The sequence below is a fragment of the Onychomys torridus genome, chromosome 23 (genome assembly GCF_903995425.1).
Source record: "Onychomys torridus chromosome 23, mOncTor1.1, whole genome shotgun sequence".
Lineage (NCBI taxonomy): Eukaryota > Metazoa > Chordata > Mammalia > Rodentia > Cricetidae > Onychomys > Onychomys torridus.
Genome location: NC_050465.1, coordinates 8,146,408 through 8,173,713, shown reverse-complemented (window position 1 = coordinate 8,173,713; position 27,306 = coordinate 8,146,408). Strand labels below are relative to the sequence as shown.

Below are 27,306 nucleotides of genomic sequence, written 5' to 3'. Positions count from 1 at the left end.
CTTCCACCACCGGAGCAGCGTCACAGCGACAACAGATCCATGTGGGGTCACAAGTCACCGTGCTGAGTTTACTAATTCACAGCGCAGTGTTTAATGGGATTTCAACTTGTAATCAGACTCAAGTGTTAGGTACAAATTACTTTTTTCATTGGTTGGAATGGATGTTGAAAGCTGAGTAAGGCAGACACAGCATAGCATCTCTGCAGCAGACTGCAGGGTGGGGATAGGGTTTGCTCTAGCCAGCATGTGGGGCAGGTCACTTGAACCTCTGTGCCTTGCTTTCTTCATCTATGAAATTTTAGCGCTAAGCAGAACATGAGATTGAACTTGCTGACTAGAAAACAAAAGTAAGTGTAAGTGTAGAGTTCACACATGTTCGGTTCCATAGACTCACTGATCCACTGCGCAGCAGTCTTAGGCTCAGTGAAAGGAACCTGCTGATAGAACCTGCATCTCTGAAAAAGGCTTTTTAAGGAATGTAGTATCCTCCATCAAAACGTAAGACGGAGGCTCCTTCTGAGTCTTCCTGGCCAGGGGAGGAAGCACCCAACTCTGCCTGTGGGCCATGCGTGAGGGCTCTGCACCCTGGAGGAGTACCTTCTCAGGATGCACGCCACAGTCCCGCAGAGGCTGCAAGCTTGCTGATAGACACAGTGAAGCAGAAACAAGAGGGAGCCTCTGGTACCCTAGAAATTCAGGGTTCTGTGTGGTGTTGAAGTTAGCTGAAGCTCCCTGAGGCTTTTTTTGTTGTAGTCTGCTCCTTGCTGTAAATGTGGCAGTGTGACAGAAGGTACTCCTGGAAGTCCCAACTGCTGGATGCACAAGATGGAGAATGGAAAGAAGCAGATGTCATCAAAGGAAATGTATTTAAAAGGCTCGTGATTTTGGAGGTTTGGGACGATGGTCGCTTGCCTGTGTGGCTTGGGCCTGTGTCAAAGCAGCACAACATGGTGGACATGTAGTAGAATAGGCCCTCAGCTCATGGTGGCCGGGAAACAGAGGGCTGGTGGTCCTGAAGAGCACACAGCCATAGGCTGGTGACGACACCTTGAACACGTAGACCTTTGGAGGAAGACATTAAGACTCCAACTTCTCTTCCTCCCTAGAGTTTAACAGGCTCTGTTGGTGACAGGGACACCCTTCTGTATCTGATTCAGCATCTTTGGGACCTCAGCACCTGCTCAACTGTGGGTATATCTGATTTCCCATTTTAGCTGTGAGCTCTTCAAGTTCTTCACTCATTTTTTGTGTGCTCCCTTGATGCTTTGGAAATGTTCACTACATGAGTGGTTTATGATCACCTGAGCTTTTCAGAGGAGCTGTTCCTTCCGTCAGCTACCCTAGCATTTCCTGCTCCTTCTTACATGGCTGTCTTCATATCCTTCCTCACTCGCTGTGATGTCTGTAGGCACAGAGGGTAATGTCTGATGTTGCTTTTCCTCTGATCTCATATCTTTGTAAAATTGCATCTACACTTAGTGCTCCTTATGCATTTTCTTCATTTCTCCTACTCACAAGCATGGATTAAGTGGTGGTCCTGCCGTGAGCCACACTTTGTTTACACATCCTTAAGCCATGCTGAGAAGTACAGAAGTAGAGTGTTTGTTCTTATTTCAAAAAGTAATAAATGAGAGTTGTGACTTTTTTAGTACAACAGTGAATTTTAAGGAAGGGTAAGCATCCAGGCTCTTTGGAAGGCATAGGGTTCATGGCACCAGTGGTGAAGAAAGATGAGGCAGTGGGCTCACCTTAGCAGCATGAGGCAGCACTAACTAAGCTGCTCGAGGCTAGCCCAGAACGAAGATGTGCAGATAGCAAGGTGAAGTAACTGGAGAGCACAGGCACATCTGCTTGTCTTAGGAAGTCAGGAACAAAGATCAGAAGCCAAATCACCTGTCCTTCCGCCGTCATGGGGCCAGAGTTGACAGTTTAATGGGGTTTCCAGTCAGTGCAGTGTGTGTTTATGTGTTTATGGATGTTGTCTTATAGTTTATATCCTATTTGAATATCTCAAACATGTCCCTATTTTACTAAACACTGAAGGTTTTATTTTTAGTGGCTACCTGTATATGCCATTTCTATCTATTAACTTAAGAAATGAATCAGGTTGACAAACTGGTCTGTAGTTTTCCTGTGTCCATCCAGCTCCTGCAGCTACTCAGATCCAAGTAAATACCCAGAGACTTATATTACTTATAAACTGTAAGGTCATGACAGGCTTCTTGCTATCTAGCTCTTATATCTTAAATCAATCCATTTCTATTAATCTGTAAGTTGCCATGTGGCTTGTGGCTTACTGGTACTTTTACATCTTGCTTCCTCTGTGTCTGGCTGGCAACTCCTGACTCAGCCTTCCTGTTCCCAGATTTCTCCTCTCTGCTTATCCCGCCTATACTATACTTCCTGCCTGGCTACTGGCCAGTCAGCATTTTATTTATCAACCAGATCAGAGCAACACATTCACAGCACACAGAGCAACATCCACAGCAGTGGTCTGTGTGCCAGATCACTCCAGAGCTGCTCAGACTCTTCTTACATTTGCGTATTAGGTGGCAGGAACTGTGCAGCGCTCCCCGTTGAGCATGAGAAATTTGTCAGTGAAATCCACTCATAGCACAGTCACTGGGTGACTCCAAAGCCTCCTACTTACCTACTGTCTGGTTCTCAGCAGGGAGATCTTACTAACCTCCGGGATAAAGCAGAACCAACCCACTGACGACTTACTTGATACCGATCTTTCTGAATAGTTTATTCCTTCACAGTCACAACACAAAAATCACACACTTCTTTGGTTCCATGTTACTTTCTTAAGTTGTAAGAATTGTTGCTGGGTCAGACTGTACAAATAAATACATTTTACAACTATTGATTTTTTTTTTTCAAGACCATTTTGTAGAAACTGTTGCCAGTAAATATTTTACCTGTTAAGAAGTACAGTTAGGGTTGGGAGATGACTTAGTAAAGGACCTAAGTTAAGAGTCCAGGCACCCCCATAATAAACTGGGTGTGGTTGTGCATGCTTATTTGGAAGCAGGGAGATCCCTGGGGCTTGCTGACCAGCCAGTATAGCCAAATCCATTCAGTAAGAGACCCCATCTCAAAAATTAAGATTGAGAGTGAATGAGAAAGATTCTGAGTGTTGATCTCTGGCCTCTGCACACATAGCAACACACACATATGCATATGCATTTGTACAAACACAGGAACATTAATGTGTGCATGTGTATACACAGTATAATTAAGTAAAAATCAAAACCTGCCATTTTGTTCCCAAAGCAAAGAAAAGAATTGTCTTGCTGTGCAATTTCTAAATTTTAGCTTATGTTCCTCTTGGTTGCTTATGTGCCTTTGTGAGTCTCCTTTTCCTGGTGGTGACTTTTTCAAAGAACCAGGCGTTGTCTGTTCATTTGCTGCTTTGTTTTTAGCTGATGATTTTTGCTTGTTTCATTTTTCCTCCTGCTTCCTTAGGTCTAAGCTGTTCTCTGCAGCATCCCAGGGCAGCAGCTCAGACAGCTGAGTTAGACCCTCTGTCCTAACAAAGCCCTGGTCCACTCAGTTTCCCTCTAGTACTGCTCTTCCTACAGCCTACACATTTGATAAGGAACATTGTTAATTTCATGAAGGGAAAATATTTTCAGAGATCTTTGGAGACTTCTTTGGCTGACATGTGATTTGGGAATGTGTTGTTTGTTGTTGTATCTGGAGTTCTCCATCCACCATCCTACCCCGTACATACCCTGGTGTGATCTGCAAACGTCCTGCCTAGTTCTCTTCTTTTACCTCCATTCAGGTGTTTTGTAGGCAGGCATGTCTCAAATATGCCTTGGTGCATGCTCCATTGAGCAGACCTTGGTTTCTGCTATGGGACGGGATGCTAAGTCTGCCTGTTGATGAAGTGGAGGCATGTGATGACCGGGTCATCTGTGTCCCCTGCTGGATCTGTCAGTTCTGAAATGGGGTTAAAGCTCAAGCAGTGCCAGCCCTCCTGGTCTCCAGTGAGGCTTGTTTATTTTTGCCTTGTGTTTTGATTCTTGTTGAGAAGAATCTTACATCTTCTAATTCGATAATACCCCTTTGTATGTGCCTGATACTTTACTTTGTTTTGAGCTCTGCTCTGTCTGAAATACTATATTTAAGACACCTTTGCTCTCAGCATAGGCATGATATCTTTTACTTCATTCTTTTACTTTTAAATTGTCTCAATTTAAGATGATTTTCTTACATAGCACATAATTGGTCTTGTTTTTTCATATCATCTGAAAGTCTGTGTTTGGATCTTTTATGTTAAAGTGAGCAGTAGTAGTGGAATCCATTCTTCCACGTTTCATGTTTCTATTCTACTCCTTACATTGTTTTCTTTTTAACCCCTCTCTCAATTAAATTGATCATTTTATATAATTCTACTTATGTGTAAGTATTTCATACTTTAGGGAAAAACACATTTTTAGTTACTATGTTTTCCTGTCATTCCCAGCTCATCCATGTCCACTGCTATTCTACGGAGGGCAGATGGCTGACAGCAGGGAGCACCCTCTTTCCCTAACAATATTGCTGGCATTATTCCACTCTGCAAGCTATAATATCTTAGGATGTTGTAATTGTCATTCTAAGAAAGGGGCAGGTAGCCTACTCTACCACAACACCAACCAAGTTATTTTTTAAAAAATTATGACTGTTAAGTATGTAGAGACTTTTCTCTTTGTGGTGTGACAGCTTGTATCCATAGTGGTGGTTACTGAAAGTGTACGGCAGGAAACATGGAGGCTGTGTGACAGTACTGTGCTTTTTATGTTCTTAGAGTTTGCTATCCACAGGGTCTCCGGAAGCATCCCTACATGGTGTGCCTATAACTGCTTGAAATGGTGTGTGTGTGTGTGTGTGTGTGTGTGTGTGTGTGTGTGTGTGTGTTTATTTGTGAGGGGGGAGAGAGAGAGAGAGAGAGAGAGAGAGAGAGAGAGAGAGAGAGATTGGATTGACTTATAGGATGCCGTCCTAATAGTTCAGCAATGGCTCTTCTACACTGGAGGGACTGAGACGCTGGTAGGTGTTTAATCCATGAGGCTGGATTTCTCTGTAGTCCCAATCTGGCACTCAAGGCCTGGAGGATTCCTACAGTCTGAAGTACACATTAGAATCCCGAAGAAGTTGGTTCTAATATTAGTGCATGAATGCTGCAGCAACAGGGTAGATGAACTTGCTAGCAAGAGTGAGGACAAGCAAGTAGGAAGTAGTTTCCTCCTTCTGTAGCCCTGACCACCTGACAAATCATTGTCTACAGCCCATTAATCAATATACATTCAGTCACATGTCTGGCTATTTCTCCTTCCAAGTAAAATGTTAAACCATGTGTACTGCCCATAGTTCTGTCCACTGTGAAGATTTCTCTTCAGGGTCATCTAGAAAGTAGTATATGCATTGAATCAGCACTCGGTATCTGGTACTGCTTCTCCTTTAGCCAAGTTAGGTATTGGGGTGGAAATAGGAATGGTTCCATTCACTATCACCCCTAGTAATCTAGTAGGAATTTTTTTTCTTCCTGATCATATGACCTTATGCCCTGCTGTCCTAGAAGTTTGGGTACTAGAGAGTGGGTGGTTACTGTGAAGAACTTGACCGTGTGTTTTGTTTGCTTGTTTCTTTATTTTGTTTTGAGGAATTTGGAAGGCTTTGGTGCTTTGAACTAGAAAAGTAGTTGAATTTTGTAAGCAGAACTTAATGGACTGTTCTAGTAGGAACTTGGAGATCAGTAGCACTGAGGGTAGTACAGACAGTGGAGGGCTCATGGGGTTTCGGAGGAAGCAGGGACTTGACCAACAACTAGGCTGTTATATCTTGGCAGAGAATCTGGCTACCTTCTGCCCTCGTCCTGAGAACTTGCCTGAAGTTAAGTAATGGACTAATCTCTTTGGTAGAGGAAATTTTAAGACAGTATAACATTGAGTCTTTAGTATGGTTACTATTGATAATCCATACATAGTTCTACATTGAAAAAGAGCAAGTGGGGCAGAAAGAAATAAGAACATACATAATTTGGAGAAAGAGGTTTAATCTTTACAACCAAGGTTTGTAAACAAGGCATCTCTTTCAAGAGAAGGCGTTTATTATTTAAAGAGATTAGCATAAAGGAGAATCTACCTGTTCTACGTTGGAGAAATAAGATGCCCAGAAGATAAGACCCAACCAAGATGAGCTTCCACCTTTGGAGGAAGCCTAAGTGGCTTCTCCTCTAGAAAGCTTCAACATACCAATGTGGTTGAAGGCAAGGAGGGGCCATCCCCAGCTGGCAGCTGAACTTGGCAGTGTTATCTACGTGGTATGGGCTCTAGAGGCATGAAATATGCATGGATTGAGGCGCCAGGGGATTTTTCGTCCATGGTTTCAGAGAGCTATGAGTTCAGGCAGCATGTGGCACGGGAGTCCCTGTAACAATGCCAGCTCAAAGAGCACAGGAGGCCATGCAAGAGTATTGCATGAAGCTGAGAATGTAAAGCCTGGTTTGAAGTAGAGACCCCAAATGTTGGAGATGCTAGAGCTGTGGGGTGTCTGTCAAAAAGAGCTACATGCAAGGAGTAGAACCAGCCTAAGAAATTTATGTGTATGTTGGAGGCAGCAAAGCTAGAGGGGCAGAGCCATCTAAGCCATTAGGAGCTGAAGTCCCAGAAATCTGACATGGAGCTGCAGGATCCTGAGTTTGTCTTGGTAGGTTTCAGTCTTGCTTTGGTCAAGTATTTTCTCAAATGCCCTCTCCTCTCTTTTGGAATGGAAATGTTTATTCTATGCCATTGTATGTTGGGAGGGTGTGATAGCTTTTTGATTTTACAGGAGTCATGAGTATCTGAAGAGAGTATACTTTTGAACTGTGTTAAAACTGAAAAAAGACTTTTGGGACTTTTAAAATAGACTAAATGTATTTTGCATTATAATGTCGCGAGGGGAGCCTGTTGGGACCAGGGAGTGGAATGTGATTTGAAAGAGAAATGTCCCAGTAAGCTCGTGTATTTGAACACTAGTGCCTAGCTGGTGGTACTGTTTGGTGAGTCTGTGGAACCTCTAGGAGTTAGAGAAGTACATCAGTGAGAGTGGGATTTGAGAATTCAGAACCTCACCCCACTCCAGTTTGCTCTCTAATACTTGTTAGTGGTTGAAGGTGTTACCTGTCAGCTCCCTGCTCCAGCTGACTTCTGCTATGTCTTCTCCACCATATGGACTCTCTCTGGAATCCTAAGCCAAAGAAACTTTCCTTAAGTTGCTTTTAGTTGTGGTGGCTTTGATCACAGTATCAGAAAAGTAACTAAAGCACCCTTCTTTTTAAAAAGGTTGTTGTTGGCTTTGTTGTCTGTACCTTGCATGTGTGTTATGCACATTGTACATGTATGTTGGTAAGTTTCCCTTAGTGACACCTACTTTATGATTCTAACCTTGCTTGACAAGCTCTCTTCACTGTATCACTGTCTGACCTTCAGTTCTGAAATCCTATTTGCTACCATGTGGCAGTGCCATCAGGAGGGTATGCAGGACAGTTCGCTCTACTCCACGGAACCCCTGCTTTCCAGGTGAGAACCCCAGCTCAGGGAATTTGGCCTGTTAAGGCCCTGTGCCTCCAGTCCATGTGAGGGCTGTGGAAAGGTTCTAGTGTTTTGAACTCTGGGAAGGGAAGCTGCTGCTGTGCTCTGAGCCCGTGGTTGCCTGCCCTGCTCTGTCACGTGCGCATGTCTGCGGTTGTAGTACTACTCACTTGGGCCCCTCTCTTTCATGCCAACCCTCCCTTCTCCCACTGTCCACTCGGAAGCTGATGTGCTCCATTGTGGTGAGATACTGGTGTGATGCTGCCCTCATTTTGGATCTCTTCTTCTGATCAGTTGTTACTAACTGCTCTCAACTATTTCTGTTCATCTTTAAGTTAAGGGAGTTCCTCTTTCCCCTCTGTGAAGAGTGTTCCTGCGCACTGACATTTCTGTTCCTGGTAGCTCAGGAACTGCAGCCTCTGTCATTAGCTGAACCCCAGGGTTCTTCATTTCTTCACAGCCTGTGCAGTCACCTTGGTACCTTCCCAACAGCTCCTCTTAATTCTGTGGGTCTGTCACACAAATGTCTGTGATCCTTGCTTGTTACAATCCATCACTGCTGTGCAGAACCACACTGCTGTGTGAGCTAGCATTAAGATCCAGGCACACTTGCCGACACTGGGGAGTATGTCTGGCTTTTGACCTCCCACAGATAATACCATGTCATTTTCTAAATACGATCTAAAACACGTGTTGATCTGATCCCATGCTTTAAAATCATAATTTTGGTAATTACTTAGTTCTATGGTTATCGGGGTATAGAGCTGTGTCCTGTAATTTTCCCAGAGTTTGTGAGTTACAGCGTCCAATTAATCGCTGTCATTCCATTGACTGTGGCTTTGTCCTTTCCCTGTCTTGTGCCTTTCCTCTGTGTCAGAGCAGTTTACAATGGTAATTGTGTTGACTTTAATTTCTTGAGTGAAAATTATCATCTATTTTCTGAGATAATTACTGTAAACATGCCACTTGCCAGTTATGCTCATTTGGTCCAGAACTTGACCAAATTATTGCTTTTGAGCATTTCTATTTCATTTCAGTTAGGTTTGTGAGTGTGTTCACCCCCGCCCCCCAACCTCCCAGCTTCCACAGAGCCCCACCTGCTGCCCAGGAGGCACACTGCAGGTGCTGGCGCCCATTTCCAAGTAGATCTAGTACTGTGGAGACAGATGGGAGCCCTCCACGGAGTTTCAGGCAGAACTACAGTCCAGGGGGAAGCCAAACCAGGCTCTGAAAAGTAGGAGAAAGGGCGCATTCTGCTAATGGGTGATCTTTAGTCTTAAACCTCAAATGTCATCTTCGTCTTCTGTGTCTTCACGCCTTAACCGTCTGTTCAGAGCTGTCTATCCACAGTACTTCCAGCAGACTGCGGTCACCACACCATAGCTGCACACTGGTGTGGCACTCAGCTGGGTTTCCAGCTACACGGTTGAACCAAGTGCTCTGGAGCAGAACTCTCCTTCGCCACTCTGGGTTCCGAGTCATAGAAGGCTTTTTTTTTTTTTTTGGTTTTTCGAGACAGGGTTTCGCTGTGTAGCTTTGCTCCTGTCCTGGATCTCACTCTGTAGGCCAGGCCAGCCTCAAACTCACAGAGATCTGCCTGCCTCTGCCTCCCAAGTGCTGGGATTAAAGGTGTGTGCCACCGCCACCTGGCTGTGCCTTTACTTTTTAATTAGCTCTGATGAAGGGTGTTATCTCTAGCCTGTCTGAGAAATATTTACTGGAGATGTGTTGTGTGGCTCTCCTCATTTCTGTGAGCTCTGCTAAGAGTTGAACTTTTCTGGGTTTAAGTAAACTGCAGAATAGACAACGGATTACTTTTAAAGCTTTCTTCTAACTTTTTCTGGGACATGTGTAAATTGTAATTTTGCCAAATTAAACATAGATGGCGCTGTTGCTCTGACTATTTAGTATACTCTCAAGTCTTTTATTTTCCAGCATTTTCTAAGGATTTTCAGCTATAAGAGTTAACCTTATACCTGCCTACTACTTCGTTATTTGTTAACATTTACCGTATACTTCATTTTTAGTTAAAATATTTTGTTACCACTTCAAAATTAAATGGCAGCAGGTACAGAATAATTCCATGTTACAGTTGAGAGCCGTGCGCTCATACATTGCTGGCATAGAGTCATAGAAAGAGTGTATGAGAAAGTTGTCAGCTTGCAGCTGTGGAGAGGGGGTGCTAGAAGACGATGCCGAAGATATGCCTTGGTACTGCAAAATTTTATCTTAACAGCCAAGCAAAGCAAGCTTACAGAACATAGCTACTTTATGTCCTTTGCAGACTTTACTGTTTGCATGCTTGAATTGTTTTGAAATGTTTTCATATTTTTTGGCAGATGAAACCACCTGCATATGAAATCTAAGAAAAGCAACCTTACTATTTGGCTGTGTTGAGTATGGCCCTTTACCTAGACAAGTGCAAGCCACATGGGAGGATAGGCAGGCAGGACTATCTAGACAGCCACTGTTGGCTGTGGGATCTGGGTCCCTGAGTTGTTAATTGTGGGAGTGATGTCGTCTTTGTGCCAGGACACCAGGCCATGCCTTTGCTGCTCCTCACAATGCTCAGTCTGTCACAGCCCTTGTTTCCCCGTGGTCTCCTACGGAAGCATGACCCATGGGCCCATGCACCTTGCATTCCGCTTAGGTTGTTGTAGGCCTGTGGGGTCCTGGCTGTCTGCAGGTTTATATAGTGAGCCTGGATGCTCCTTGCAAGGTCCAGCCACCAGGAGCCAGACACAGTACAGAATCTCCACCTGGAAATTGCAGAGAAGGAACGCCCTCTGTTGCCTTTACAACTTAGGTGTGGCTAAGTATCTGTTGAAAATAATGACTTTGTTTCTTGAGCATGTAAGAAAAGCTTTAGTGCCTTTCCTCCTCAGACAGTTGTCTCACCAGGTAGCCCAGGCTAGACTCAAACTTATGGCAGTTCTCTGTCTTAGCTTCCCAAGTACAAGGATTTAAGCATTTAAGAATTTAAGCCTACATGACTGTTCAGCTTTAATGCTTCTTTCTTTAAAAAAAAAAAAAAAAAAAAAAGTAAAGGTTTATCTCTTCAAGCATATTGATTATTTTAAGACCAGCTTTGAAGTGAATGAGCTGTAACAACAGTATAGAGATTCCCACATCAACAGAATGACATGGTGAAGCAAGGAGAGAAGCCCACAGCTGGTATTACTAGTACCAGAACTGAAGCTGACCGTTGATAGACATGGTTCACCGGGCTGCCTGGTGAGTTCCCGGTGGCACAGGCATGGCTCTTCGGCTAGTTTAGCTGTCTCCTCTGTTGGTATTAATGTTCCGTATTTTTAACGAGGGCAGAGTGTGCAGAGCGTGATGACCTACCCTCTGCAGGTAGCTTTCTCCCTGCTGTTGTGTGGGAAGCACACCCTGGCTCCACTTTCCCGTTTCCCAAACTGCCCATCAGAGCCCACTGTCTGAAGGTGCCAGGGCTTCCCAGAACTCCTCAGCTCTGGGGCTGTCTCAGCAGAGTGGCTACCCAGCCCTGGGGATCTGTGAGAGAGGTAGTTCTTTGGAGACACCTGCTTCGGAACAGTGTTTATCTCGGGGTTTTGTTGTTTGTTCTTCTAAAGATTTCTTTATTTTTGTTTTATATGCATTGGTGTTTGGCCTGCGTGTATGTCTGTGTGAGGGTGCCAGATCCTCCTGGAACTGGAGTTAAAGACATTTGTGAGCTGCCATGGGATGCTGGGAATTGAGCCCAGGTCCTCTGGAAGAGCAGCCAGTGTTCTTAACCGCTGAACCATCTCTCCAGCCCCTGTATTAGGGATTTTTTTTTTTAATATGGGTACTTGAAGAGTCAAAGATAATATTTACCTAATGGTACATATTTTGATGGCTTGTTGTAATCCATGTTTTTCTTACTTTTCAGGGTTCAGGATAAGATTGGCGTGCTGAATTTCACAACCGTTCCTATCTATCTCCCAGAAATCACAATTGGAGCTCACCAGGGTACCCGGATCCAAAACAGCTTCAGAGCGGTGAGCCCTAGCCACGGGGGCAGAGTCTGGGGTATTTATGGCCACTAAGCCACTGCTGTGAAGAGTGGATCTGCTTCTGTCCCCCTCAATTGCAGTCGTAAAGCAGGACTGCTCGGACATGCACCGTAGCCAGTGTCATTTCTGGCGCCTTGGCTTGATGGACACATGTCCTCCGTTCTTTAGCACTGTCTCCAGTTCTTCACAGCTGTGTCTGATGTCCCTCACTCTTCACAGCGCAGCTCTAAGCGCTAGGCTTACATTTCTGTAGTGCCCTCCAACCAAGTGGTACAGTGCAGCAAGGATGGCCGAGAAGACGGAGGAGGCAGCAGCTCCCACTCTAATTGTGTCTTTCTCTAATTTACACACCTTCTTCATGAGTCATTTGTTCCTCCGTTGGTGTGAGGAATCATTTCCAGCCATTCAGCCGAGGACCAGAGGCCTAACAGCAGTGGTAGCCTGCATCAACAGCATCATGGACTAGGAAGAGTGGTCCTCTGGTCATGGGCTGCTGTAGCTTGTTAGTTATCGGAAAGTGTGAAATCCTGACACTGGAGTGGCCCTGCGGGAGCATGTGCAAGTTGCATCCCTGGGAGTGGGGGTATGCCTGTCATTTGTGCAGCAGAGGCTGCAGAGCACCAGAAGCTTTGATCAAGCGTCCTGCTGGGCCAGTTGGTTTGTTTTTGTTTGGTCTTGGTTTCCCTTTCTTGAATACTCAACATTTTTGTATTTTGTATTTTGTTTGGGCCTATTTGAAAATATTGTATCCACTGTAGAAATTTGGGAGCACAGCCATCAAGATGTCCGCCAGGCACTGTCCGTTCATGTTGATGCTGCTCTTCCTGTAGGCTGAGTGCAAGCACTTGTGTGCTGCCTGTCTCTTCCGGGTGCGCCGTGAAGACCTGGAGCTTCCTCAACCCAAGGCTGAGGCGGCCCCTTGCGGTGCACGGTCTGTGTCTGGGCTGACATCATCTTCCCTCAGTGGACTCAGCTCTTCCCAATGACCTCCTTGTTCACACTCCTTGCCTCCCTCAGCCGTATAGAGGCAGCCTCACTCAGGTCCATCTTGCCATTGTCTGTTGTAGCAAGAGGGTCTACAGCATCGTCGGACCCGCCTCCCTCTGTTCCGTCCGCTTTGGCCTCATTGGTGATGTGAGTGTGCTGTTGGCTAGGTGGTTGGTACTGTCCCTTTTGTGCCTCTAATGTTGGTGTCTGTGCTGTTACTAATAGAGCTAGCCTTCAGGTTTGTTGTCAGAGTTTACGGCAGCACCTTAGACCTCCATCAGCTAGTGTTTGCATCAGATAGCTTCTCCAGCCCTTTCCTCTCAGCCTCTCTCCCGTTCCCTGAAGCCAGTAAAACCTCTTGCTATTCTGAATGTCTGGAATATTATCCAGTCACATTGGAAGGAAGATGTACTTAAGTGGGTTGTTTTACAATATTTTCTGACCTGTCATAGGTTTTTACTTTTTCTTTTATCTTACCTTTGGGGGAAGTAGGATTTTTTTTTTCTGGCTTTCATTTATTTCCCTCTACTTGTTGACTGGTTATCACTCTATTACTAGTTCATCACTGTAGTTAACTAGTAATCCCTGGTAATTAAAGGGTCATCTCTGATATTTTTGAGTCTAAGGTCAGTAGTTTTCCAGTTCCAGGCCATGTGAAGTCACAGATTGTGTTGAGCTCTGTTTGGCCAACTCCCCCTGTGGTCTGTTGTGATTATGTGTCTTAATTCTCTGTACATTTTAAGTTCCTCAAGACATTACGGGGAACGTAGAGCTAGTATTGACTCATGATAGGTGTGTACTACCCAACACTTAACCCTGCTGTGGTCACATCCTTCTGTGGCTCTGCTTCTGCTTAGGACCATTCCCCTGGAAGAATTTGTTGCAACAAAATAAAACGATCTTTATTTGATCTTCATTTATCTTTAATTGTTATATTTCTAAATTTGTTGGGGAGGTACTTCAGACTTTTAAAAATGATAAGAGGATCTGGAAAGATGGTTCAGCAGTTAAGAGCAGAGGACCTGGGTTCAGCTCTTAGCCCCATGGTGGCTGACAACTTTATCGCTGGTTAGAGAGGATTCTGTGTCTGCTTCATGTCTCCACTGGCACCAAGCATGCAAAACACTCATAGAAATAAAATCAAAATGAATCAATCTTAAAAAGGACAAGAATAACAGGCGGTGGTTGGCGCATGCCTTTAATCCCAGCACTCAGGAGGCGCAGAGCCAGGCGGATCTCTGTGAGTTCAAGGCCAGCCTGAGCTACAGAGTGAGTTCCAAGCAAGGCACAAAGCTACTCAGAGAAACTCTGTCTCCAAAAAACTTTAAAAAAAGACTTAAAAAAAAAAAAAAAAGGACAAGAATAAGCCAGGCACGGTTGCCTGTAGTCCAGCATTTGGGAGACAGATACGGGAGGGTCAAGCATTCAAGGTAAACCTTAGCTATGTGATGGAAAAAGTACTGATAATAGAAAAGAATAACCTTCCCTGACACACATGAGATCGCTGTAATGCCCTTTTATAATCATATGTCATCAAAATCATTGAACACCATGTTCTTACTCACTGTGTGGTCTCTGCACCTTTTCTCCAGGGTGCATGCCCATGCATTAGGAATGCCACTTACTGGACCACTAGGCCTGCTAGGCCACACCCAGTATGGGCTGTGGAATTGTGTTCTGTTGAGTCTTCCATTAAGATTTGGGATGCTCCACTTGAAGATGGTCTTCTTATGAACAAGATGCCACAAGGCCCCTCTGTACCTGGCAGTCTGTATGAGAGGATTTACATGCTGCTGCTAGCCACATCCCAATTGAGGGCTATCAGTGACCCCAGAGCCCCAGGATGGATGAGAGGTTACGTCTGATGGCTCTGTCTCCAGTCCTTGTATTTGGATTTCCTTGATATTTAAGAACTTGATACTTCAAAATGTTTGGAGACTACAGGTTGCTTAGTTGTTGAATATCCCTCCATCTGGTTTGTTGGTTGTTTCCTCATGAGTAGATTCAGGCCATAGTGTTTTGTGGAGGGAATGTCAAAAACTCATTGCAACTTCCTAGGCAGTGTGTGATTAGTCGGCCCTGTCGCTGCTTGCTGTTCCTTTGATCGTTTGACTACATGTGATGTAACTCTTTCTTTCCTCATGATCAGGAGTCATTGGGGAAATTTGGGATTGCAAGTGTGTCTCTTCTGTCAGATTTTCAGAGTTGTGGCGTCCATTGATTGTCTTACTTAGTTATCACTGTGATGGTTTCCTAACTATAGTTCTTGCTCTGTCACCCCTTCCACAGCTTTGGGAGCTCCTGTAAGGAGATACTCTCCCTGTGTGTGATTCATTTGTGTGTTTGTCTGTGGATGGTGAAAATCATGAGTTCCTACTGTCAGGGTCCCACCACCTCTACAGGGTTGTGTGGTGACTGTTCAGGCCTTCTCGCATTCTCCCTGTTGGCACTTACAGGACTAATACTGCGTGGGAGCAGCCTTGTCTGTTCCCCTGCTGGCCTATTCCAGTTACCATGCTTTGCTTCAAACCCTACCGGTGTCTGTCATCCCCACTTTCAGGGAGTCACAAGCTGTATTCAGCCTTCCAGAAAGCTTTAGGTCAAACTTGGAAGGAAGGGAGACTGTCTCAGTTCTTGAGGAGGAATTTGGATGCGGCAGAGAGTTCTGAATTGCTAACTTGTTTTCTTTCAGCCGATCCAGACTTGAGCATCTCAGGATTCTGGCTCTGGATTCTAACGAGCAGCTCTCTGATTCTTTGGGGTCTGTTTCTTGTCTGGTTCCTGATGTGGTCTTGAGCTTTGCCAAGGGTGTGTGTACTGGGGGCTAGGCCATGTGCCTTTGTCTTCACTGCCTTGAGGTGCATGAAGCCCTTTGTCCCTTCAGCCAGTCTCCACAGCCGGTGCCAACTCTCTGCTCTCCTCAGGCTCCCAAAGGCGCCATCTCACGCCATGCCCCATGTGCTAGAATTCCGCTGTCTCCTTCCGGCCTTTCTCAGTGTGCTTCAGCACATGTCCTTCTGCCATCTTCCAAGCTGCTGACCCATCGTCATTCTGGCTCTTCTAACCTGCGGGCCCGTCATTGAGCTCTTAACTTAATCATTGTCTTTGTTGTTGTCTCTAGAGCTCACACTTCCGTTTCACCTGTGCAGAATGACTTTGGCTGTACAGTTTTTTGAAACTAATCTCAACTAAAAGAATCTGATGAGTGTCGTGTCTGTTTTGGGGTCTGCTTGACTGCTGGGCTCGCTGCTGCTGTTTGATCCTTTTGTCTTTACAGCCTGACAGGTGCTTCCTGTGTTTTGTCTCACATCTTGTCTCACTGTGGCTGTTACCTTTTTGTTGGGTTTGATTAAGAATGTAGAGGTAGTTTTGGACTTTGACAGTGCTACTCATCCACAAAGATTTGCACTTCACAGTCGTGTGGTCAGCAGGAAAGGGACAGACCACCAGAATCCATTCTAAGAGTACACTGGTGGCTGGCTGTGTATGGGTTCCATGAGATCAAATGTGTTTGCAGCTTGTCCTGCCTAAGAGAGCATGCTTAGCAGGGACACAGTATCTTACTGCTGCTACTGCTGTTCATGAGAGTTGAGGACACTCCGGGAGGCTGATGTGCTGACTGCAAGTCCACCTGCTCTCTGTCCTGACATCCTAAAACACAGCCCCTCTAGATCCCTGTGAGTGGATGACTTTTTGTGCCATCTGCTTGTATGGGAGGCAGAGTTGGTCTGAGCTGGTCATCCGGAAGCGAGGTGTAAGTGGGCGGCTGTATGGTGAGCTTGTCACTGTCCTATCATTGTGCTCTTATGGCTCTCTGCGTTCTGACATTCTTCTGGGTGGTGTCTTGTCAACTTGATACAAGCTTTGGGGAGAGAGAACATCAATTGAAAAAATGCCCCTACCAAATTGGTCTTCCAGCAAGCCTGTGAGCATTTTCTTAACTGATGATTCATATGAGAAGGCCCAGCTCACTGTGGGCGGTACTACCCCTGGGCAGGTGGTCCTGGATAGTATAAGAAAGTAGGCTGATCAAGCTGTGTGGGACAAGCCAGTGAGCAGCACTCCTCCATTTCCTGTGCCTCAGGTCCTGCCCCTAGGTTCCTGCCTTGAGTTCCTGCCTCAGCTTCTGTGGGGATGGACTACAAATTGTAAGAGGAAATAAACTCTTTGCTCCCCAAGTTGCTTCTGATCACAGCAATAGAGACAAATACTGAATATCAGAGTTTATGGCATTGGACATAGGGATTTAATTAAATGTTAAAGATTTTAAACGAATAATTGAAGAAATCTATTTTTTTATTTCTGAGTATTTTTAAAAATAAGTTTAAAGTAAGTCTAGTTTTTAAAAAACAGATATAGATAGACATTAGATAGATAGATAGATAGAGAGAGAGAGAGAGAGAGAGAGAGAGAGATGTGGCTGTGATGTCACCAGCTTTCAGGTCACGAGGTGTGGACACTGGGTGTCAGCTGAATTGTCACCCAGGCCCCCATCCAGACTTGATGGCACAGACTCCAGTTCTCTGCAGGCTCCTCTCAGTGATGCAGGTGCCCCTTGTTCTTAGTCACAGTCTAAGGAATCTGCAGTGGAGTTTCAGGTGGGCATTGGTGAGGTGGTAAAGGTCAAGGTGAATGATCAGCATGGCTACTTGTGGACCTTAACCTTGATTGCCTGGGGTCTTCCCTCTGAAGAGTCACTCTGTCTGTCTCTTTCTTCCAGAAGTACTGTGTGTTCATCAGGTTTCTTCTCTGTTGACTGAGAACTGTGTGACCATTTAGAGGAATGTTTGTTTGTTTGTCTTTTAAGGAAACTAAGTTACTTTTATTAAAAATGATGGGTTGAATGAAGTAAAGCATGAGTAATAATGACTTTGTTAGAGACAGAATTTTCTTTGCTACTAAAGACAGCAGCAGTTATCACATTTCCATCTGGAAATTGCATTATGGATGAATCAGAGATGAATGCATGAAGACCCCTCCATCCATTTTCTACCTAGCTATTGACAGTCTGGGAATCTGAGGATTTCACAAAGGTGCTTCTCTGGCAGCAGGACTGTCTTCCAGCTACCGTGCTCAACTGTCAAACAATTCTTAGTGATCTGCTTACGCTGCACTGGCAAGTTCCACTGCTATTGCTGTCTGGGCGCCCGCACTGCCCACCCCACTCCTGGAAAGTGTAGAGGTGCCTCCAGCCAGGTGATGAGTCCAACCAAGCACTTGAGACTACGGCGTCAAGACTTCATGTCATAAGGAAGGAGGCCAGTGAGAAGGAGTGAACTGGCTGGATATAAAGAGGTGACACAGGAGCTATGCGCCTTGGGTACTGTGGGAAGGTCAGGGAGGTGTAGTCGGACTTTTATTTGGGCCACTGGCTCACAAATAACGACATAGAGACTTATTATTAATTAAGAAAGCTTGGCCTATAGCTTAGGCTTATTCCTAACTAGCTCTTATAATTTTTAAGAATCTGTGTTCTATCATGTAGCATTACCTCTCTTCCATCTTGTACCTCCCGTTTCCTGTCCATGTCTCCTGGCATCTCCCTACGCCTGGATTCCTCCTCCTCTTCCTTTCTTTCCCCGGAAAGCCCACCTATACCTCCTGCCTAGCTGTTGGTCATTTGGCTTTTTATTACACCAATCACAGCAATACACCTTCACACAGTGTATAGATACTCCACAACAAGGAAGGAAGCTTGGGGTGCTGCTCTGATGACTGCATGGGGTCTCAGGTGAACCCTGGGAAAAAGCATCAGGAGAGTGTGGGAACTGGCTAACCAGTATTTTATTAGTTTGTTACTTGGTTTTATTATTGAAGATCAAACATTTTGTGAGTTCACAGACAGAGTAAGTGCATTGGAAGCAGGGGAGGAAGTTCAGGACATTGGGGCAGAGGACAGAAGGGGTACTAGGGCAGGGGTTCCGGGCCACACTACACAGAGGCCCAGCTGGTCCACTGGGCCATGCTCGGGACTCTCCGCTCATTTCTAAAAGACTAAGTTGCTTTTTTTTTGTAGCTGCAATGAAACACTTGACAAAAACAACATTAGGGAAGAATTACTTATTTTCCTGAGAGTTTCATGGGTGTCAGTCTATTCCTGGCAAGGAGGAAGAGATAGGGAACAGCAGCTAATAAATACAGCAATTAAGAAGCTAAGGAAGGCCGGGCGGTGGTGGCGCACGCTTTTAATCCCAGCACTTGGGAGGCAGAGCCAGGCAGATCTCTGTGAGTTCGAGGCCAGCCTGGTCTACAAAGTGAGTTTCAGGAAAAGTGCAAAGCTACCCAGAGAAACCCTGTCTTGAAGGGAAAAACAAAAAAAAGGAAGAAAAAAGAAGCTGGGGGCTGGAAAGATGGCTCAGCGGTTAAGAGCACTGACTGCTCTTCCAGAGGTCCTGAGTTCAATTCACAGCAATCACATGGTGGCTCACAACCATCTGTAATGAGATCTGGCGCCCTCTTCTTTACATAATAGAGAGAGAGAGAGAGAGAGAGAGAGAGAGAGAGAGAGAGAGAGAAAAGAAAAGAGAAGAGAAGAGAAGAGAAGAAAAGAAAAGAAAAGAAAAGAAAAGAAAAGAAAAGAAAAGAAAAGAGAAGAGAAGAAAAGAAAAGAAAGAAGCTGAGGAAGAGCCACACTCCCAAGGACTTGTTCATGGTAGTCACTTCTTCCAGCTGGGCCCCAACTCCTACTTCACCACCTCCCAAACATCTTGTCATACTGTGCATCCATCCAAGGGTCAGTCCACTCACAGATCAGAACCCTCATGCTCTCATTGTCTCTAAAAACATAGGCACACCCAAGGCGTGCTTTGCTGCCTTCTAGGTCATTCCCAACTCAGAGTAATTATCACAAGTCTGTGCTCTCTGACTTGGCCCCAAAGTCAGCTCTAAACATACACAGTACCCCAGCCTCCCATCTGCTCGTGTATTTTCCAGTACTTCCTTCATCGACTTGATTCATTGTGATGCCCCAGATCTGGCTGTGGAGAGCTGGAGCTTATCTCTGCACACATGGCTTCTGCATATAGAGCAGTTTGTCCTTGACATCTCTCTTAGCGCCTGCCTTCAGAGGGCCCTTGTCAGGTGATGTGGATCTCCCTGACTTTAGTGATGCTGTCTGTGGAACTATGGCTTTGGAACTATTACCACTAGGTAGACACCTGAAAACAGTAACTTCCAGAATCTGTCAGTAGCCAGAAGTTCAACAGGGACAGTAGGGTCTCATGAGTCCCTCTCTGATCTATGGTCGACTGTTGACAGGCCTGCTCTCATACAGGTGCAATGCAGGCAACCACACTGCTGTGAGATGGTGTTTTCAGTGGTTGTGTCATGCCCTGAAGATAGCATTTTACAGCACTTTTTCCTTTCTTCCCACTTTTACATTCTTTCTGTTCCTTCTTCCATGATGTTGTCTAACTAAGCCTTAGAGAAGGTGTATAAAGGGATAAGTGTTGTTGATTGTTTGTATTCTTTTGTTCTTTTGGGGCCTGCCACCCAGCTCCCAAATTAATTACACATGGAGTCTTATAAATGCCTGGCCTTAGCTTGGCTTGTTTCTAGCCGGTTTTCTTTAACTTAAATTATCCCGTCTGCCTTTTGCCCCTGTGCTTTTCCTTCTCTTACTTCTGTGTACCTCACTTTCACTCCTACTCCATGGCTGGCTGTGTGCCTGGGTGACTGGCCCCTCACATCCTCCTCTCCTTGTTTTTGCTCCTAGATCCTCCTTTCTCTCTTTTTCTTCTGTTTATTCTCTCTTCCTGCCAGCCCCACCTCTCCTTTCTCCTGCCTAGCTATTGGCCATTCAGCTCATCATTAGACCATCAGGTGTTTTAGACAGGCACAGTAACACAGCTTCACAGAGTTAAACAAATGAACATAAGAGAATGCAACACATCTTTACATCATTAAATAAATGTTCCACAGCCTAAACAAATGTAATACATCTTAAATTAGTGTTCTGCCCAGATGAGCACTCAGCTATCACTTATTCTTAGCACCTGAGCAGCCATGAGTCTCTGCATTCACTGTTATTCACTCACAGAGAAGCTTCTCTGATAGAGTCAAGTAGCATTTATCTATGAGTATAATCTTAAGTATTTAAAAGGCAGTTTGGTGTCATGTCAGACAACAGTAGTAAGTTCCCCTAAGAACTTACTACTTAGAAGTTTCCCAACCCTGAGTTTGGGAGCAAAGGTTTATAGTACCAGGCATGCATTCTCTCCTGTGGAGCAGGCCTCACATCTAATCCAAGAATTGGTGGTTACCCATAATAATAATCGCACTATTGCACTCGTGGATGCATCTTGTCTCACATAGCTTTATATTTTGTAGGGTTCACACCTGGGTAAAACCACTGATGACTTTTCTCACTCTTTAGTGGGCATAGTGCCTTCCTGCACTCTGAAAGCTGTCTGGCAGGGAAGAAACAGTTGGCTGGGTTCCAGCTTGATTTCTCTGTATCTTACAACCAAGGTATATGGTGTCTTGTCATTTAGTTCTGTGGGTATCTGTTGTGGAATATTTCTTTATACTGTGTGAAGATGTGCCACTGTGGATTTTTTTAATAAAGAGCTAAATGGCCAATAGCTAGGCAGGAGGTATAGGCAGGACTTCTGGACGGAGAGAGCTCTGGGGTTGCACGCCAGACACAGAGGAAGCAGGATGGGCAGCACAGAATAAAAGTAGCCAAGCCATGTAAAATAACAGATTTTAAAATACGAATTAATTTAAGTTATAAGAACTAGTTAGGAACAAACATAAGCTAAGGTTAGGTGGTTATTTGGGAGCTGGCAGGCGGGATAGAAAATGGCTGGCTACAGGTAACCAAGAAGAATGCTGGGAACCCATAGTGGGGCCTCCATGATCAGTAGGTTATGAGGAGAGGTGTGGCATTTGGCAGCTGATGGAATAGTAGAAAACATCTGACAGCTGTACATCCGACAGAGGACTAACATTTAGATTATGCAAAGATCTAAGAACAGACCCCAAACTTAAGAAAACAGTTCTATTTAAAAATGGGCTTTGGAAATAGAGGATTCTCAAAATAAGAAATGTTAATGGCTAATAAATACTTTAGAAGTACTTAAAATAATTTAGCCATCAAGGAAATGCAAACTGAAACAGCTTCGAAATTCTATTTTGCTCCAGTCAGAGTGGCTGATATGTAGAAGTCAGATGACAGCAGATGCTGTTGAGGTGACAGGGAAAGACAAACTCGCAGTCACTGTTGCTGGGAGTGTGGACTGGTCCATCGCTATGGAAATCAGTGGGGAGCTTCCACAGAAAGCAACACATGGACCTACCATATGACCCAGCTATACCACCCTGTGCATTATAGCCTGCTATGGAGACCCTGGCCATCAATGCCCATCGCCACTCTTTTCACAATAGCCAGAAATGAATCGGCCTGAATGTCTTGTCAACAGGTGGATGCCTAAAAAGAATGCGGTACATTCAAAATGGAATTATACTCAGCTGTAAGGAAAAATGAAATTTACAGGTATATGGATAAAACTAGAAATATAGTGTGTGTGTGTGTGTGTGTGTGTGTGTGTGTGTGTGTGTGTGTGTGTGTGTGTATTTCCCAAGTGAGATGACCCAGGACCAAAAGACAGGATCCAGCTTAGACTCTTTAGATCTGTGTGCTTAACTTGGAGAGTATGTAGAAGCCAGGAATTAGAAAAGAGCCATCAGGGGACGCCTTAAGTGATGGCATCTGGTAGAACCTAGGTGGTATGGAAATAGAAAAGGGTAATGCTGTTACCGTTTAAGGAGGTTTGGAAAAGGCTCAACTTCTGTCTTCTTCCTGAACCTCATTTGGGGTGCATTCCATACCTTTGTTTGGACCCCAGTTTGCCTGACTGACTTAACAGTTTTTACAGTACGGATGTGATAGTGACAAGTTCCTTTGGCTGGCTAGCCAAAAAAGTATTTTCAGCCGGGTGGTGGTGGCGCACGCCTATAATCCCAGCACCCAGGAGACAGAGGCAGGTGGGTCTCTGTGAGTTCGAGGCCAGCCTGGACTACCAAGTGAGTTCCAGGAAAGGCGCAAAGCTACACAGAGAAACCCTGTCTCGAAAAACCAAAATAAAAAAATTATTTCAACTCAATCTGGGAGGTGTTTTCAATTGATACAAGATTGTAGCTTGACCATTCTTACATCACATGGAAGGTTCTCTGTGTCTTGGGCCTGCGTGACTTTTGATGAGAAGTCTAGTCAGCTCTAGTCTTTGGTCTTGGTGCCCCAGGACTCTTTGAGGATTCTCCACCCCCCCCCCCCCCCCCGTGCTTGTTTTTAGAGGTTTCATTGTGATTTGCCTCTGTGTGGTTGTCTGTGTATCTTGCAGAGGTCTGCTGAGTGTCTGGGTGTGCTATCTGTACCTTGCAAAGCATTTGGAAAAGGTTTAGCCATTATTCTTAGGGGGTTGGAGGATCTGTTTTGTATGTGTATTAGACAGAGGTTTTCATGGGTCACTGGGACTGTTTGGCCATTGTCTTTCTGCCTTGTTTTGAGTCACTTATATCTTCATATTCACTATTTTCTATGCTGTTAAGAAATATACTGTTGCTCCATTGTGTTCATTTGGATCTCCAAAGAAACAGAAGACAAAGGAAATGCTGAAGCAGTGGATTGGGAGGAAGCAGAGAACGGTCAACTGGAAGGGGCAGGAGAGCCTGTGGCTTGCCCGACAGGCAGTGGGGAGGACAGGTGGAGGAGCTGTGTGGCCAGGCTAGAGAGAATGCCTCTGGGAAGAGCCTGTGGCTGTAGACTGGTGCTGCTCCTTTGTCCCCAGCCGTTAACAGGGCGGAGGATGTGTCCAGCCAGCAGCAGGACAGTGAATCCCAAGGAGTGCTCCTTCACAGCCCCGGCAGCAGCCCCGCCCAGCACATTCACTTGACCCCCACGCCCATCCAGTAGAATTGTACTTCAGGATCTTGTTTTAAACTTGGAACTTGTGCCCTTCTGCTTTCCAGTTCTCCCTTATTTCTGTCGTCTGTCATTTTGTCCCACTTTCCTAACAGACGCTTTCACGTCCTCGTTCACTAATCCATCGCCTCTCTCATTTCTGAGTCCGCCGGCTCTCCCTCTGGTGAGGATCACATTTCCACTTGCGTGTCTGGAAGTCTATCACTGGCTGCAGCACACTGTGAGTTTTAGGCTTTGGAATGCTCGTCTGTTCTGTTCTGAGACAAGTGCTGCAGGTTTGCTGGCTGCGGCGCTGGTGCTTGCACAGCAGCATTAGTCCTGCGACACTGAGGTCCGCTTCTCCAGAGCCTCTAGCACAGCCCGTTTTGGGGATGGTGTGGCCTGAGATCTCTCTTGTGCTCGTGTCTGTGAGGAGGGCCAGTGGGGCCCATCTGACCCACCACCTTCAGTGAGTAGCCATGGATTCATTCTGCTCACAGCTCCTGGAGGCTCTGTCCAGCCTTGCAGGACATCACCTGTGCTGCCTGGACGTTGTCTTCAGCTAAAGACCAGTGGCCCTGTGACAAGTTCTGGAGCTCTTCTGCCTAGACCCTATGTCCCTGCCTCTACCCCATCCACTCTGGCCTGGCAGGATCAGATAGGACATGGGACTCAGCTTTCCAGTTTCTAAATGCTTTTAGGTAGGGGAAAGAGGCCAGCTGCAGTAGCATACCACGCTGGGAAGCTGCAGTTAGTCTGGCAGGTCTCAAGTGTTTGGCCCCAGAACTGGAACCCAGGGCCTAGAGGCTGCTATGTTAAGTTGGCCTGAGTCCAGCATGTGGTCAGGGGAGGGCTTTTCTGACTGGCTGCTTTGAGACCGAAGTGTCCACTCAGCTGGCTGTGGCATGTAGAGGGGGCACCTTTTACGACTCTCAGAATCCCATTCCTTCATGTAACTTAAATCCAAAGCTCAGTGGCTTCACTTGGGCTGCACAAGATGACACCTTGCCATTGCCTCTCAAGCTTCCAACTGGACTTTGGTGCGAGGTGGTGCCTTGTGTGCAAGGACAGCCAGCGGGCCGGGCCTGAAGGGTATCCAGTTTGCTCATCCTGGTGGGAGACCTAGGAGACCAAGAGCATGGTTAGATTTTTAAGGAGAGGAGGTGCTGAGTCAGCTCCCTTGCCTAAGCCTCAGCACAGTAATCCAGACCACAGCTTCCCCACTGTCAAGTTAGACCCACGGAGGGGTGCTGTCTACACCTGCTGTTGAGGCTGTTTTGCTTCAGCAAGCAAGTCTGTTTCTGGGAGTTTATCCTAAGCACATAGGAAGGAGTAGCATTGTAGGGAGGGTTGGGGCTGGGAACAGCAGGGCTCGACAGCGCAGGTCCACTCTCGGACTGGAGTGGTGCAATGAGGTGTCCAGGGACTTGGGCTCGGCACCTGCTCAGAGTTGGGAACAGGTGTGTGCTCGATGCAGTGACTTACTCGTTCTGAAAAAGAACTACCTGTGTTTCCTATAACATGACAGAAGTGCAGAAGAGTGTCCTCTCTTTCTGTGTCCACCTGCCCAGGGCGCTCCCACAGGCAGCTGTGTCTTGGGCTTCCTCTGCAACCTTCTGTGATCTGAATTGCTGTTTTAGTTTCAGCCTGGCTCCAGCCCCCAGATGAGCACTTAGACACCGGGAACTAGGGGTGCTTTTATGTATATTCAAGTGTTGTGCCTTCTCCCCAGAACCTGAAAGCACCCCTCGATGCATTTTATAAGCCAATTAAATGCCCCCGAAAAATTCCAGAGTGGATTCTGTGAAGCAATTAGTAAACATTGATGAGGATCAGCAGGTTTGGTGGCTTTCAGCTAGTTTTTACATGTTCTAGTTTAAAATTCAGGACAATAGTGCCTGAAAAAACTCCTGGGCTTGCTGGCTGACTGGCTGCTGGTGTATGTAATACAGACCCTCTCAGATAGTCCTCTAAAGGGTGTACATGTTCTGTTCGTCAGACATAATTGTGTGGATTGTGTCTAACAAGTGAGAAGTGACCTTCTCTTCAACTGGATGGCAGTTGGAAAAGCTTTGTGTTTCAGTGGCAGAGGCTGGTGCCTCTGCCAGCACACTGCCTGTACGTATTGCCTGAGGTGGTCCTAGTCAGTACCTTCTCTCTGCTGGAAAGCTTGCTTCTAGCTCTGGGGAGGTGGGGGCGGGGTTGCTTCCAGCCTCTGCCTGCCCTCCTGCAGCCTTTGTACTAATGGGCTGCTCTTGGGGCTGTGTGGAGCACCTCCTGTTGTCATAGGGGCAGGTCTCTAGCATGCCCTTGGCTTGTCTGTAGTTCTTTCTGAGCCCTATGGCTGTTAACACCTGTGTTCTTATCTGTGACATCCCGCAGTCCAGCCGGGGAAGGACAGAGCCTCTGGTAAGGGGAGGCTGAAGTCTTGATCCTTTCAGCTCCTGGGGGCGCCAGGGGCCTCTCCCACAGCTTCCTTACTTCCAGAGTGGTTTCTTGCCTCTGTTCCTTCAGACTGTGGCATTTCAGTGGCTTCCCAAGGCCTGTGCGTCTCTCTTACCGTCCTGCACTCCCCAGGGCCTATGTTAAGCTCACACTCTTCCCCTCGTGCACTCTTCCAGGCTGCGACCCTGGTGACCATGGCCTCTTAGTGATCTCCTCACTGCTTCTCCCAGCTGTCCCCTTCACAGTAATCAAGCATGCTGTCAGGACTTGAGAACAAGGCTCTTCCAGGCCCGGCCCCTCTGCCAGTGCTCGCTGAGAGTCACCACTCTCTCTTGTCCCTTCTGTCCTTCTGGACCTCAGTGACAGTGCTAGGGGTTTGTCCGTCTGGAGCTCTGTCCTGGACAGGGCTTCTGTGGGCAAGGCTGCTTCACTGCAACAGATCCTTGCTCTTGAGTGCTCCCCTGGGTACTGGATGGGCAGTAACTGACCAGCTCTGGGGATTGGGAAGGGGATCTTTATACTAAACACTGTTTTAATGCCTCCCCACAGCTGCCAGGCCGAAAGTATGATCCTGGATACAATGCTGAGGTGGGTGACAAGTGGATCTGGCTGAAGTGAATGGTCCCTCTGCCTAGCTGTGTCACAGCCGTGAAGATGTTTGCTCTGCCCAACTCTGAATTCCAGAGCTTTACAAGACAACAGGAAAAAAGCAATGATCAAGAAATTGCCCGAAGAAATGGTTTAACAAAAACAGTCTGCCCTGCGCCTAGTCAGTTGATTGAAGGATTCAACTTCCATAGAAAAGGTTCCGGAACCTTTCAGTTTTATTTTGGAATCATCTGAGAAAAACAAAACAAAGCTGGTCTGCTCTGGAAGAGCACCTCCCACTGGACGCCCCATGTCCCTGTGTGTCCTTCCGTCCTCTCAACCTCAAGAAATAAAGCTGGCTCTGTAGCTCCTCGTGTTGTGTCTGCACAGCACACACGACCACACACACACACCACACACACACACACACACACACACACACACACACACACACCACACACACACACACACACACACACACACACACACACACACACACACACACACACACACACACACACACACACACACACACACACACACACACACACACACACACACACACACACACACACACACACGGTGGTGAGCTCAGCCCTCCCGTCCCTCCCCGCGGTTTGTTTCATTCACACATACTGTTGAAGCGGTTTTCTGAAGTGTTTGTTCTTCTTTTAACGATGCACATTAGAGCAAAAAGGAAAGAAGAACCTCCAAGGATTAGCAGAATGGTGTATTCTAGAGCAGGCTCACTTGTGGAATGTGGGTACGACGCAAGGTCTGGTGCTGTTACCAAAAGTCG

At 46.1% G+C, this 27,306-nt stretch overlaps 1 protein-coding gene across 1 annotated transcript in view; it reads left to right on the top strand.

The window, feature by feature from the left end:
• Positions 1–26,873, top strand: part of Ndufa10 (NADH:ubiquinone oxidoreductase subunit A10) — a 42,830-nt gene extending 15,957 nt beyond the window's left edge. The window contains exons 9-10 of the mRNA XM_036173659.1: positions 11,461–11,569; positions 26,469–26,873. Of these exons, the coding sequence (XP_036029552.1) occupies positions 11,461–11,569; positions 26,469–26,537 (178 nt within the window). The 3' untranslated portion in view covers positions 26,538–26,873. The remainder of the gene's footprint in view (positions 1–11,460; positions 11,570–26,468) is intronic.
• Positions 26,874–27,306: the final 433 nt, after the last annotated feature.